This window comes from Sceloporus occidentalis, unplaced genomic scaffold (genome assembly GCF_023333645.1).
Source record: "Sceloporus occidentalis isolate IW3139 unplaced genomic scaffold, rSceOcc1.0.p SCAF_13, whole genome shotgun sequence".
In the NCBI taxonomy this organism is placed as follows: Eukaryota; Metazoa; Chordata; class Lepidosauria; order Squamata; family Phrynosomatidae; genus Sceloporus; species Sceloporus occidentalis.
The window spans coordinates 8,767,503-8,782,708 of NW_028316993.1; the positions used below are offsets into that span (position 1 = coordinate 8,767,503).

The 15,206-nt window shown below is 43.0% G+C and overlaps 1 protein-coding gene across 6 annotated transcripts in view; it reads left to right on the top strand.

Annotated features, from left to right (window-relative positions):
* The window catches only part of MAG (myelin associated glycoprotein), a 48,495-nt gene that overhangs the window by 18,404 nt on the left and 14,885 nt on the right, over positions 1-15,206 (top strand). For 4 of the 6 annotated variants that reach the window (XM_089478447.1, XM_089478446.1, XM_089478450.1 and 1 more), the window contains 4 exons: positions 5,434-5,708; positions 11,129-11,213; positions 12,920-13,001; positions 14,055-14,423. In XM_089478447.1, the coding sequence (XP_089334573.1) occupies positions 12,953-13,001; positions 14,055-14,423 (418 nt within the window). In that variant the 5' untranslated portion in view covers positions 5,434-5,708; positions 11,129-11,213; positions 12,920-12,952. The remainder of the gene's footprint in view (positions 1-5,433; positions 5,709-11,128; positions 11,214-12,919; positions 13,002-14,054; positions 14,424-15,206) is intronic. The other 2 variants (XM_089478448.1, XM_089478449.1) reach the window with 2 other exon arrangements.

A 15,206-nucleotide genomic window follows, 5' to 3' on the forward strand; every position in this document is an offset into this window, starting at 1 on the left:
GGATCTTTGCGGGAGCCACAGGTAATTGTGGTGGAGATGTCCCAATGGTGGCCCCTTTTAGTCCATCAGGTAGGGCAAGCACAGGCCCATTCACTCAGAAGAAAGGGAGAATGCTGTAGTAGGGAAAGTCCTGAGTGACTGGATACAGTTTGTCTTCATCCAAGACAGCAAAATAACTTGATCAGGCTTGGTCTAAAGGAAACAAGGATGCAACCAGCTTTCTTTCCTCAGATCTCTCTGTCCTTGGAAGGAACATAGTGCAGGAACAGAGTTACGCCTTTGTGTGCAACAATGACCCGGTACAGACTCTGACATCATGTGCTAAAAGGACCAGTTCAGGTAGCAAGTGAGCAAGTGAGACAGCTTCCTGTATTGTGGTCCAGTTAGAACATAGTGAAGAACCTGCAGATGTGATTGGATTACAACTCCCATCATCTCATTCCTTTAGCTTTGCTGGCTGTGGGGTGTCTTACAGATTTCCAATCCCTAATCCCTCTAGTACTTCATGGGAAACTGTATAGGAATACCAGATGTAGTAGGCCTCTGAGCATCAGTTGCCTAAGAAAAACTTACAAAACTCATAGGATCACCTTAAATGGACAGGTGACTTGAAGTCAAAGGCACACACACAAACACACTAGTTAACTTAGGTGCTAGCTGCAAAACGTCAGTGCTAAGAGTCCTAGTTATAAATGCCCTGTGTCTCCTTGTGAAGCTTTCTTTCTAGATATACAAGGGCCTCTGTGTTTTTGCATTGCAAAGGGGACAAGCAGCTTGTTTATTACCAGCCTTAATCCCTTCTGGGGAAAAGGAGGGCTGATACCCCCTCATGGACATCAAAGAGACCATCATCTCCTCCTGTGTCTCACTCATCATCAGCAAGGCTGTGGCAGTGTTGTGTCCCTTGACTCTTGCTGTGATGAGCCAGCCTCTTCCTCAGGGACAGAAAAGAAGGTCTAATGACAGTTATTTTGATGGGATTGGGCAGAAATGCCATCCAAAAGCTGCTGGATAAATGCAGAAATCTATGGCATGGGAGGTAATGAACAACAACTATAACAGGAGGGAAGGGTTCAAAGTGGAGCACTGTGACACCTAAAGAGTCAACATAATGATCTGTCCCTCTCTGGTGTGGGTGTATATATGTATATATCGACATCGTTTTGCATTTCTGGTGAAAGGGAGAAAGATGTATCCATTCAGTTCATGACTACAGTCATGGAATACAGTCATCCCTCCATATCCACGGATTTTTTATCCACTGATTCAAGCATTCACAGATTGAAAATATTCCAAAATATGTAAATTCTAAACAGTAAACCTTGATTTCACAATTTTATATAAGAGACACCATTTTACTTTATATTGTATTTAATGGGACTTGAGCATCCACTGATTTTGATATCCACAGGGCGTCCTGGAACCAAAACACAGCGGATACCAAGGGCCCACTGTGTATATATGTATGGTCTAAACACCATAAGGGCACCAGATCCTATCTGATCTTGAAAGCTAAGCAATGTCAGCCATGGTTAGCACTTGTATGAGAGATTGCCAAGGACTGTCAGGTGCTGTAGGCTATATTTCAGAGGAAGGAACTGACAAAGCCACTTGGATATACCTTGCTGAAGAAAACTCTGAGATTAAAAGGGTCACCATAACTTGACAGGCTACTTGAAAGCACATACACATACATATATACACACATACACATATGTATGAACATAAAGAGATAACTTCTCAACCCTGACCACATCCTCTCAACCAAATCATCCTGTTCTACCTTAGTTGTGCAAAGCTCCATGTTGCTTAAAAATTATTTGTTGTGTTGGTGGTGTTAAAGCCTCCTAAAGACTACAGCACAGCCATTTTTGCAACTCTGAGCAACCCATCATCTTAAGATGAAAATCAAAACTAACAAAAGCACACTCTTGACATGCAGATCTGGGACACAGGCCTCTTTAATTGTTTATGATGGATGGCACAATAATCAGTGTGGCAAAGCGGTAAGCTGAACAGGAATAGGATGCATGAGGTTTGAAACATGATGAGAAGTGTGTGTGGGGGGGGGGGGGTCTAACACTTTTGCAAGCCCTCCCTTTAAAACAACAACAACACCCCATTATTTAGGTACACAAAGTAGGAACAGAACACTGCAAATGTCTAACTTGCCAGCAAGATCACCAATTTGGCTGAGAGGGTATGGCCAGGGTTGAGAATGTATGAACCTCAAGTTATTTTCAGACTTCAGCTCCCATCAGTTTGAGGGGATGGGAAACATGATGGGAAATACAGTCTGAAGATCATCTGGAGGGCCACACTTTCTGCATTCCTGATGTATGGTAAAATGGAGCGAGGAGAAAGCTCTGCACAAATCCTGGCTATGTGGGCCATTGCAAGGTTTCAGGAATATATTTCTTTTTTACCAACAATAAAGCATCCGCAAGCTTCCTCAGCCCTGAGGGAAAAGATTGAAATTATTTCTGCAATGACTCTCCAGAGAATGACCCTCCAGCCTGTTTTGCACCAGAAGGACCCATTCTCTCAGCACAGATAGAAAGTCATCAAGCATCAGTGCTTCTAATCGCCTTTCCCCAGCTAATCCCTCTGTCTTAAGTAGCCCCCTTTCTTAACCCACTAACCCTATCAGCTCTCTCTTTTCATTTCCAGATACCTGGCACACACACAAATGCAAATGCCCAGCCTCCCAGTGACCTTCCCCTCACTGGTCCTCAGCTCCATTCCCATCCTGCGGGCACCCTTGTGATAAGATCTCCCAGTGTACGTAACCTGAGCAGATGCCGGGTGCCCGCAAGAGGGTAGGAGCTGAAAGAGATGTGTGTGCGCCCACAGTTTGGCAGCCTTACCAAGGCCAAAGCCTCCCTGGCACGTACTGAAGAGGAAGGACTCCAAACATCATGTCTCTCAAGTGGTTCAAACTTTGGATCAGGCCTCAAACCTCACAAACTAAGCAGAGATCCTTGCTAAAGGAAATTTTTCAGTATATTTTATAGCAAGTAGATATTTGTAAATGCAACGTCTCACAGCCTTGTGGCCTATTGCTTTATGGTTTTGAAACTTCCGCTGACTTCTCCTTTTGAATTCTCCTCTTGATAGATCAGGAGTCACACGATTTTATGTGTTTGTTATAGATTACTGAAAAGCTATTTTGGTCGTGTGCGGTCGATGTTTCTTGAACTGCCGTGGCTGTTTTTATAGGCATATAAGGATCACAGGAGTACTCCAAAGAGGGCTCCCATTTTGTGCCACCTGCAGGTTGGATATTTTATGAGGCCGAAGTGAACTTCTTACTATAGGTGATTTTAAGTTCACCTCGCCTCTGTCTAAATGGTGAAACCGTGGGGACATTTCCCCTACAATACGATTTGGTAGCAATCATGCCGAGTTCAGAGGGATGCCAGCCGACAGTATTGTTTGCCAGATCAAGTAGAGGCATGAAGTGGGAAGTGGTCAGTGCTAGAAGTTGTCCTTGTTTTAAGCCAAGGAGACAGTCAGACATGATCTCCAATGCCTACCTAAGGCATTCTGCTGCCTGAGGCAAAGGACAAAATAGGCCAGTTTAGGGAATCAGCCATCTGGCATGCATAGCTTTGTCTCTGAGAAGAAAGGAATGGCTTAGGATTATGGAAAAAATAACCAGACAGCTGCCTACTACTACTATTGCTACCGCTGCCCACCACCCAGCATCTGCCAACTGAGATGGGTGCCCCACTCTGCCTTGTGACAGAGCTGGTCCTGATAATACTGGAGTTGGAAACAACAAGCCCTGAGTACACAACAGTAACCCTAGGCATTTTTACTCAGAAACAAGCCCCACTACAGTCAAGGGAGCTTACTCACAAATAAGACTTCACAGGACAATGTGGATTTGCTTATGGCCTGCAAGCAGACACACACAGAACTAACAAGTTCAAGGGGCCCTTTGTCCCTGCAGGCTATGAATGCACCCTTTATCAGCATTGAATGAAATTTGACTTGTACAAAGGCTTTAGAGATGCATACATATTTTCTTTTCAGCTATGTGGGAAGCTACCTTGGATCCCAGATTGGGAGAAAAGCATGGTATAAATAAAATAAAATAGGGAAATAAATGCATATTCAGACCTATGCCCATTTGTTGTGGCGACTCTTTCCTTGGAAGACATTGCTGTGGGTAATAGTGGAAACCATAGTTCCCATCCACCAGGTAATCCCAGTCCCTTCTTTCTAATACTCAGAATGTCCACTTTGTTGAGATTGCCCCTGAAGAAGGCCAATTGGTGGCAAGGCCAAAATGTGTTGGGCTTTTTAAAATAATCAAGTTTGTGGGTTATCAACTGCATGTTGGATTTCTTTTAACCCTTCTTGAGGTATGGCCTTTGTTCTCAAGCAGCACAAGCTTGATGGAACTGGACTGAATTGAATTGAATGCATCTTTTTCTCCATGTGGCTTCATTGTTTGGAAATTAAATTATATTTTGAATAAAATAGTATTCCTTTTCATTAATCAGTTGCCATCTTGGCCACTCTCTGAAGTTGCTTGGCCACATGTGTCCTGGTTTTCATCTGAGCAACGTCAGAGCGTATGTTATGGCTTTACCAGATAGTGATGGTAGGCAGGTAGGCAGCTCTTTCATTCAGCGCTAGCCATTTGAAGTTGCTCTTGTAATTTCTGAGAGTGCCTTAGAGCAAGACAGCATTGGCAGAACAGCATGAGAAATTTAAATGGCAGCTCCTAAACATTTAATGAAAGGAGGCTTAAGACAAGCATGAACCATAAATTCTGATAGGGTTCTGAAGTCTTGGAGATCACCCACACATACAAAACATTCATTTACAGACACGGCCTACACTGATCTCTCTCTCACACACCATTTTTCCAGTATGATACAGTGGTTCGATCATTGGCCTAGGACTTGAGAGATCCAGGTTTTTGTCACCACTAAGCCAAGAAACTCACTAACAGACCTTGGATTTGTCATACTCTCTCTTAGCCTGGCCTATCTTGCAGGAGTGTTGTGAGGATAAAATAGGGAAGAAGAGAACCATCTGCGCTACTTTAAGCTCACTGGAGGAAAGCCAGGATATAAATATAACAAATACATAATCATGTGCCATCTTTGTCTTCATGTTTAATTTCCAAGGCAAGCAGATTTAATCATGCAGGGATAAAATTCCTTCTTCCGCACAAGTCTTAAAGATATAGCAGCTCTCTCTCCTTCTTCCCTTGTGCATCTACTCACAGAATTGGCTCACAAAAAATAAGATTTTCATGACACAAAGCATATCTTCTGATCTGGAAACCTTTCTCCACCCATAATTCTGGCGGAAAGCTAATTTCTATAAGCTGAGATAACAATGGTTAGAGGACAGCTATCTGCACAGGCCCAGAGACACTCTTTATTTCCTGTGTTATTATATTCTGTGTTCCAGAAGCCAGCCCTGCCAAACTCATTTGCTCTGAACTATCTGAGGATTAAGTTTTGCTGGCCAGTGTCAGTGTCTCTGATTAAGTATCAGCTGCATCTGAGCTGCAGAGAAGGGGGCACAGCGAAAAGCAAACTACGAATTAGCCCTGAGGACAAGCAAGATGAAGGCGAGATTTTGTTTGTGGCTCTGTGCACTCCTCTGAAGCTGTGGATTTCTGACAGGAGAAGAAGGGCTTGCTTCAAAAGGAAAGACTGTCTCTCAATCTCACAAGCAAAGAGGTGAGGCATGATGCATATATGTAGCTGAGGTTACTGCAAAGCTCTAGAAGTTTTTGATTTGAAAAAAGACACAAAGGGGCCAATGGGGAGAAGGGAGCAGTTGCAAAGGGACAAGAGATGGATTGATACAAATGCACATGTTGCTTCTGTTGTATGTGTGTGTGATGTGATGTGGGTTGGGTCGGTTGCTTCCCTCTCATTCCCCCCCAACCAGGATCAAACCAGCTCTTGTGCCTCAGTTTGTGAGCCAGGCAAGTGGGTGTCACCGCCGTCAGATGGTCAACAAAAGGAGCCTGTGTTCCCTTTGCTGTTGCTGCATTCATTTTTATCCCCGCTGCCTGTTCCTTTACAGCTGGCCTTCCCCTGGTTGCTGGGATCCAAACATTGGCATTGCCCCCCTGGCACAGGGGAAAGACATATTTCAAAAGGGCTGGAGGAAACGCTTTGCGAAACCCCACTCCTTTTGCCTTCACGAAATGCTCTGTTGCCTGGTCTTCTTTGCTTTGACCTGTTTCTCCAGGAAGGGAAGTGAACCCTGATGGTCCTACTTGGCTTTTACTCTTGGTTTGGGATTTTCCTAGCCTCTGAGCAGGAGATGTCTGTGGTCCTCTGATGCTGTTGGAATCTGATGCTGTTGGATTGCAGCTCCCATCAGCACTAGCCAACAGAGTTAGTGGTGAGTGATAATGGGATTTGTAGTTCAGCAGCCCTTGAAGGGTCACACAATTTCCACCCTGTGATAACACTCCTCTAGGGACTGTAAGCTTTCCAGAGAGAGAAGTGGCTAATTTGGCACAGTCTTTTGCTTGGTGGAAGGCCATGACTTCCCCAGCTGTGCCTTTGAGAGTACTAGACCTGTGCTTCTTTCTTTCAGAGAAGTTGTTTTATCTTGAGTCAGACCATTGATCCACCTAGTTCAGTAGTTTCTATGGCAAGTCTCCATGACTCAGTACCTGAAACTAAGGGCCCGAACAGACAGGCCAAAATAAAGCTGCTTTGGATCACTTTGGAGGTATGCTGTTTAAATGACACATGCATCTTAAGAGACCAGAAGCTGTGCCAAAGCTGTGCTCCAGTGACCCAAAGCAGCTTTATTTTGGCCTGTCTGTTCGGCCCCTAAGTCTGGCCCTCCTGGAGGTTTTCCACCTGAACCTTCCCCCTTCTCCATTACCCTATCATTAGTCATTTCCCAGCTTTTGTAGGGACTTTTTCTACTTCCCAAAAGTGCCTCTCATAAACCTAAGCATCTGGCTAAAATATGATTATATTATTGGTCCCACACTTTTGCCTTTGGACCCTCCCGCCCGTGGAGTGTGAATCTGAAAGAGGTTCCCCAACCTTGCTCTACACTGATGGGCAGCAGGTCTCCAAGGTTTCAGGTAGGCGTTTCAGCCCTACTTGGAGATGCCATGGATCAAAGCAGGAGCCTTTGGAATGTAGAACTCAGGATCTGGGGAAATAAAGCCATTTTCCCTTCCACTGACTGGATGCAAAGCCTCGATGTTAAACCTACAGAGAGAAACAAATGGGACCTATAAACCTACTGGCTGACCTTGGGCAAGTCACACACTCTCAGCCTCACAGAAAGGCAATGGCAAACCTTCTCAGTCTTCTTCAAGCAGACTTCTCCAACCTGATGTCCCAACCTTCTCCAACTACAGTTCCCATCATCCCCAACCAGCCTCCCTTTAGACATTCTGTCTAGGGAAGATGGATGTTTATAAACCAATGCAAGCTGATATAAACTACCAGGGGATCAAGCCTCACCCAATTGTTCTATTCCCCCAAATTCTCCCAGATTCTTATTATGCTTAACATTTCATGACTTCCAGAGACTTCCATGATCACTGATCATGCTAAGTCCTTAATGGCCTTTTCAGCGTGGGGAAAAGTTTGTCTTTGTTGTTGTCGTTGTTTTAAAGGTTCTTCAAGTGTGGATCTTTTACATGCAAAACCCACCCCCTCTTTGTATATTCTGTGTAAGGTGTTTTTTTAAGTAAAGAGAAAATTATAAAAGCACTCTATGAATATTGTAATTTATGGTAGCTCAGGCATGAACCAATGAGAAATAATCTAATTGCCTACAATCAGTGTCTTTTCTTAGCCGCAGGTAACTGAGCAAACAGATAATTACATGCTTATTTTCTCTGGGTTTTTTTCATATGGTAGTTGCCTTCTTTCTTGTATTTCTCCTTTCCTTTGAAATACATCCTTTTGTTTTAAATAGGACTGGTGTTTTGCTTGTGCATTCAAAGGGCTTCAGCTGCCACCCAACTGGAAACCAATGAGTTTAATCTTTCTTTTGCTGCTCAGTGTGTTTCCCAAAGTCTTGTGCAAAGTGCTTCCAGGAATTCAAGTTAGCACAGAGTAGGGAAACTGATGGCCTTCCAAATAATTGGGGATACAACTTCCATAATCCCTTACCCTTGGCCATCCTGGCTGGCACTTCTGGGATTTGAGATCTAAAACATCTATAGGCCAGAGGTTTCCTTCCCTCATGTTATTACATTATGGGGTTGTAATGGTTGAGATGAATTAAATTGGGGATTCCTAAACCGTGGTTCTCCAAGAATTTTGGACTTCAGCGCCAGGAAGCCCCTGCCAGCTTGGCAGATAGTAAGGAATTCTGGGAGCTGAAGTCCAAAACATCTGGAGGACCAAAATTTGGGAACCATTGAATTAAAGGCAGTAGAAGAACTTCATGACTTCATCTGCACTGCAGAAATAATCCAGGTTGACACCACTTTAACTGCCATGGGTCAGTGTTATGGAATTCTGGGGTTTCTGGTTTTGTGAGACGTGTAGCCACAACAAATGACAATTCCCAGAATTCCGTAGCACTGAGCCATGGCAGTTAAAGTGGTGTCAACCTCAATTATTTCTGCAGTGTAGATGCAGCCCAGATGGCTGTCTACAGTTGCCCATTTCTCATTATTTTTGTGTCTCCAACCTACTCCATGCACAGAGGCTAACCAGATTTAATAATAGAATATCTTCCACACCATTTGAGGCAACTGGTTGGTTTAGAGGCTGCAAGATACTGTATGTCATGTGGCATAAGCAGCTGGAGACTTCAACAGCTACCCTGAGCATTTACCTCAACTTGTCTATCAGTCATGCTGGCCTTGTTCTGGATACTGTACAGGACATGCATGACCTAGCATTGCAGTTGCAACAGATCTGGGCAGTGGTAATTTCTTTTAATAAATGTAAGGGACAAAAATCATGCCGTCACTAATTTTGCAAGTCTTTCTCTTGGAGGCCTCCTTTTTTAGCCTCTGTGTGGTGTGTAGCTCACAAGCGCCACCTCATTATCAAGGGTTTTAGAACTGCAGGCTGGTAAGACCTCCTTGCCATGCATTTATGAATCTTTGAACTAGGAACACTGAGAAGTCCAGCAAGCCACTGCAGTAGTATCTTATGTTTCAGAGTGATTATAGTATCCAGTGTCAAACTGCATTCAATCTAGCAGGGCACTGAAGCTGAAAGATCCCCTGTGATCTACTCACAGCAGTGATCTAACTTTGCTTTAGCTATTTCATAGTTCTAAAGTCTCTTCAGGTCAGCCTTCCTTGACTTGGTAGCTATCCATAAGTGTTGGACTACAGCCTCCATCATGCCCAAGTCAGGCTGAACACACCAGGTGGGTATGATGAATGCTAAAACCTAAGAGAGCTAGGGTGGGTAGTGGTTTGAACAATGAGCTACAGCTCTGGAGATCAGGGTTTGAATGCTGGTCACTGGGTGACTTTGGACAAGTCACATACTCTCAGCTTCAGAGTATGGCAATGGCAAAGAAGAAATTTGCCAAGAAAACCCGATGATAGTTTCGCCTTAGGTTCACCACAAGTCAGAAATTACTTGAAGGCACACAGCAATAACAAATGAACACATCTGGGCCCATATCCTATTGTTGGTTGTTCAGACCAGACTAGACTCATTGAATTAATGGAATTCAGCAAATAATTGAATGGATCTAAACCACCTCTGAGTATTCCTTCCCAAAGAAAACCCTATGAAATTCATCGGATTGCCCTAAATTGATGGGAAACTTGAAGGCACATATGCACACACTGGTTGGGGCCAACAAACAGGGCACCAACCCTGGAGGGACATCAGTCTGTTTTAGATACTGATCATGAACAAAACTAGTTGAAGAGTTTTACAGTCATGAAGGATCTAAAACAGTACCTTGATCACTCTCATTTTAATGACTATTCATTTCACTTTTTTTTTTACTGTACATCTGAGGAAATGACAGTATACACGGCTGTCCCTTTTATTCTTTTAACAAACCTGTGGGGTAGTTTAGGTTGAGAGACAGCCCCTGTTGCACATGTGTGGGCTTCACACATTCTCCTCTTTTTGGGGATTGAGGCTTGCAGAACCAAGTCCAGGTAAGGCACTCTGAGAAGAGATTCAGGACCTTGGATAGTTCCCTGTTAGTGATGCTATAGAAAGCTCTTGATCAACTCAGATCAGAGGCTTGTTTTGCATTAAAGAGCCCTGTCTCCTTAAAGAGCTTTTGCCTAATTCTGCATTATTTGGCTTCTCTTAGGTCTCAGTCCTTGATCCTCCAGATCATTTAGAAGGCATTTTGGAGCACTGCTAAAGAGGTTGTTTGCCCAGATTTCTGGTCTTAGAGGTGGACTGGTTGCAAGGGATTTGTCCCAAGTCTGATAATGGTAGAGGCCTCATTTTTCCATCTGGGAAGGCACAAGCAAAGTTCTGAAGTTTCTCCTCTGAGGAAAGGGCCTTGGAACTAGTCCTCATTAAGGTCTCATTTAAAGAACTATGTGACCCTAAGGTATGAAGGCCCATGAAATTTTGTGTGTAAATGAAGACCGAAACCCTTTGTTTCTTGTTGTTGTCTGCCTTCAAGCCATTTTTGACTTATGGGGACACTAAGGTGAACCTAGCATGTGGTTTTCTTGGCAGAATTTGTTCAGAGGTGGGTTGCCTTTGTCTTCCTTTGAGGCTGAGAGAGTATGATTTGCCCAAGGTTACTCAGTGTATATCCATGACTAAGCAGCCATCCAAACCCTGGTTTCCAGAGTCATAGTACAACAGTCAAACCACTACACCACACTGCCTGTCCTTAGTTTACTGGCTAGTAATATCAAAGGAGCCCTTGAATCCACACTGATGACAGTACCTTTCCCATACTGTTCTGTCTAAGGCAAATCAGCAGCCTGACATCTTCCAGTGCTTTGGACTGTGGTCCACATAATCTCAGCCCATTAGCCCTACTGATGGGAGCTTTAGCCCAAAATATATGGATATTGCTGCTAATGAGATGGAGGCATTTGGAGTTTATTCAAATTTTAGTAATTGGAATATCTTAAAGTTCATGCTACATGACATTTTTGTTGCACAGAAGCAATGAAGCCCTACTAATCTGGCAATGTTTCTTTCTTCAGGGTTGAAACCACAGGAAAAGAGGGGCCATCATTCTGAAGATCTTCAGCTTTGCCCCCATCTCCACTACATATCATCTGACTCTGGGTATGTGTGCCTTCAAGATGCCTGTTGGCAAGGTGGCCCCATGCATTTAATAGGGTTTTCTTAGGCAACACATATTCAGAGGTGGTTTTGTTAGTTCCTTCCTTTGAAATATAGCCTACAGCACCTGATATTGGTGGTCTCCAATCCAAGTGCTAACCAGAGCTGACCTTGCTTAGCTTCCAAGATCAGATGGGATCTGGTGCCTTTAAGCCACATTTTGCTTTTTTGTCAGTTCAAGTGGAAGGATAGGTTTGGAAATAATTTCCTCTGGGATCAGTTTTTGAGTGTTATACTACTGTGTTAATATTTCATCCTTTGGTGGTGTGCTTATTTACTTACAAATTAATGTACTTTCTCTGGCTTATAACCAAGTGTTGCAGGTATGCTTATCAACTACAACCTGAGCCTGCAATCCATCTTCTTTTATGTCCTTGGAGAGGAGGACCTACAAATCACAGAGATAGTTGTTTCACCTATGCTTGGCAGGCATTTTAATATTTAAATCATAAAGATGTTTTATCTGTTGTTGCTCTAAGTCTGTTGTTCTATATTTACAATGTTAAATTGTAAAAAATATTAATATCAAGCTGTATATTACATTGCCAAAATATTTTACAGTTTAATATTGCAGATATTTGATCATATAAAGCATCAGATGTTTTGCAGTAAAGGTATAGAGATATTTTATGAAATAGGACAATAAGGACTAGAAACTTGTTCTTTCCAAATCTCTACATGGAGTTTTAATGTACTTGTTGCCACTGTATAAAGAAACAACATGTTAGCAGATATTACAGCACAAGGAACAAAAAGGTCACATTTTCAGATGGCAGCCACGCTCCTTATGTTTCTGATGGTAACTAGAACTGGATTTCAAGTGTAGTGTTTTTGCACCTATTCATTGTGGGTCTTTTTAAGAACTTCAAGAGTTCCTAAAGCTGGCAGCCTTCAAAACTTAAAAGCCAGATATGCCCAATGCCATCTTGCTGCTTCCATTTAATAATGCAGTAGCTCTATAAAACAGCAAAACTTACATAGTAATAGTGCCCTCTGCTGACATTGTGGAGCCAAGCAGAGGATTGTGCGTTTGGATTATTATTATTATTATTATTATTATTATTATTATTATTAGGCACTTAATATCCCATCCTGGATAAGGACACGGAAGACTTTTTCTTGAGTAAAAATAAAAAAATGTAACAATGCAACAGAAATACTTAAATATTTTACATAAAACAACAAGTCTAAAACAGTATGTTACAGAGCAGCCTTAAAAACCCAATAATCAGATGCAGCTCACTATTATGTTCATTTCCTTGGAATCATGTTCCTCCATCCTTCCGCTCCTAATCTTGTCCATACAGCCACATTCTGTTGGAAAAACTGCTTATGGTAGCTCTATGTCCAGGAAACAACAGCTTGGAAACACTTGAGAGTATCAGCAAGGATCCCTGACTGGTTGGTTCACGTCAGCAAAATGTCCCATTTATCTGGTATTGTTGGCTTTGCCCTGAACATGCCTGCCAAGAAATGTAAGCCTTAAACAGAGGACCAAAATCTAGCAGGTGCATTATTTCTTTGCAGAGATTTTACCTTGGCCACTTCCTAAGGGCCACCATTATAGTGAGTGCTCTTCTACACCACAGAGTCCAGACAGTTGTCCCACTACCTACTATTTAAATGTGTTTCTCATTCTTTTTCCTTAGGCCAACCTTCTCCAGTCTTCACAAATCAACAATATGGCATATGCCTACAAGATTCTTGCAGTCTTCTGGGTCCTAATTGAAGGTATTTTTTTGGATAACATGATGCAGTTTTTCTCTGCACCATTCTCCTGGCTTGCAGCCACTGAAGTCAAACATAGCAACACAGATAGGCCTTGGAGTGTTTGGTTCATTGCAGCTGGAGGGCATAGTAATACAGTATAGGCTCATGTGCCCATTGAGAAGGGTGCATAACAGCAGGTTGTGGTAACTTCTTCCAAATGGACCTATATGAACAATTGTCTTCTACTTTCATTGCATTTTTCCCTCCCTGCAAAGGAGCAGAGCTTTGAAATATTCTTCTTTTTTGGACTATAGGGCCCGAACAAAGAGGCCAAAATAAAGCTGCTTTGGGTCACTTTGGAGGTATGTTGTTTAAATGACACATGCATCTTAAGAGGCCAGAAGCTGTGCCAAAGCTGTGCTCCAAGCCTTAGGACTGGAGCATGGCTTTGGCGTGGCTTCCGAACTCTTAAGGCGCATGCGTCATTTAAACAGCATAGCTCCAAAGTGACCCGAAGCAGCTTTATTTTGGCCTCTCTGTTCGGGCCCATAGTTTTGGGGAGCTGATGAGGCATTTCACTAGGGTTAGTGAGGGCTGAAGAGGAGAAGAAATGGAATCTCCATAGCCACCTACCCCTGCTGTAGAATTACAGAACCTAGTCCCATAAATAAAGGACTGGAGTATTGCTTTGGCATGACTTCCGGCCTCTTAGGGCACATGCATCATTTAAATAGCATACCTCCAAAGTGACCTGAAGCTTTATTTTGGCCTGTCTGTTCAGGCTCAGAGAGTATATGCTTCTTCTGCTAAGGGTACTGGGTTTATCTCCTAACGTCTTCAGGTAGGGCAGGGAAAGACCTCTCTCTGAAATCCAGGGTGGCCTCTTGTCAGTCAATGTAGACACCTAGCCTTCCCAAGCTGTGATTATATATATAATCTCCCCTCCCTTTCCCTCAGTTTGGGATTCAAGGCTGCTTACCCACAAAGTTATTAAGCAGGTGGAGAGAGGGATAATCTGTCTTTCCTAACCTACTCATCACAGTTTCCCATCTTTTCTCTGCCTTTCTTGCCAAGGGGTCCTGCCAGGACCATGGAGTGCCTGGATGCCTGAGCACATCAGTGCCTTTGAGGGTACCTGCGTCGTCATCCCATGCCGCTTCAATTTCCCTGATGAGCTACGTCCATCCGCTGTGCATGGCATCTGGTATTTCAATAGCCCTTACCCCAAGAACTATCCCCCAGTGGTCTACAAGTCTCGCACCAACATTGTCCACGAGAGCTACGTCGGGCGCAGCCGCTTGCTGGGAGAGCTGAATTTCCGCAATTGCACCCTGCAGCTCTCCCGCCTCAGTCCTGAACTCATGGGCAAATACTACTTCCGTGGAGACCTGGGCGGTTACAATCAGTACACCTATCCTGAACATTGCAACCTTGAGATCATCAGTGAGTACCAAGCAATGCCATCAGGGCATTTGTAGGTCCTCTAGCATGATTCTATGATCAGTGTATGGCACATTTTGACCCTAGAGTGCACTGGAAAACCTAGAGATTCCTAGAGAGGTGTTCTCTTCAGTAAAAAGAATTGTGGTTTTTTTATTTGTGGTTTTTCCACATTCATAGGGGTCCTTCACCCCTAACCCCAGCGAATGTGGAGGCTCTAGTGTAGTTGTCCTTCAATATTTGCACTTTTCAGCTTTTGCAGTGCAATTCTTTGAAGCAATAAATGTGTAGATGAAGAGTAATTGCTTGCAAAATGCATACATTAAGCAAAAGTGCAACCATATATATATATATATATATATATATATATATATATATGGCGAAAAGTATATATACAAAATCCATACATAATTCTGTGCTGACTTTCTTTAAAAATGGCAAAATGATGAAGAAACTGGACAAAATGAACAGAACACTGAGTAGCGAAACTGACAGAAACATCCATGCATTCCTTGACATAGGACACATGTGTTTTTATTTAGCATTGGGATTAACAGTCACTAAATGGTGGAAGGGTTAATAATAACAATTAATAATAATAATAATACCAATGAGATATGCAATTTTATTCAACTTTAAGCAAGCTAGAAGGAATGCAATCCCCTAGGTCTAGACTAAGGATGATTAATGTAGGTTCTACTGTTGGTCTGATGCTAGATTAAATGGGCATTTGATGCTGCAGTGCGCTTTAATTTTCTTAGTCTTGAATGGGAGAATTAAGTGATG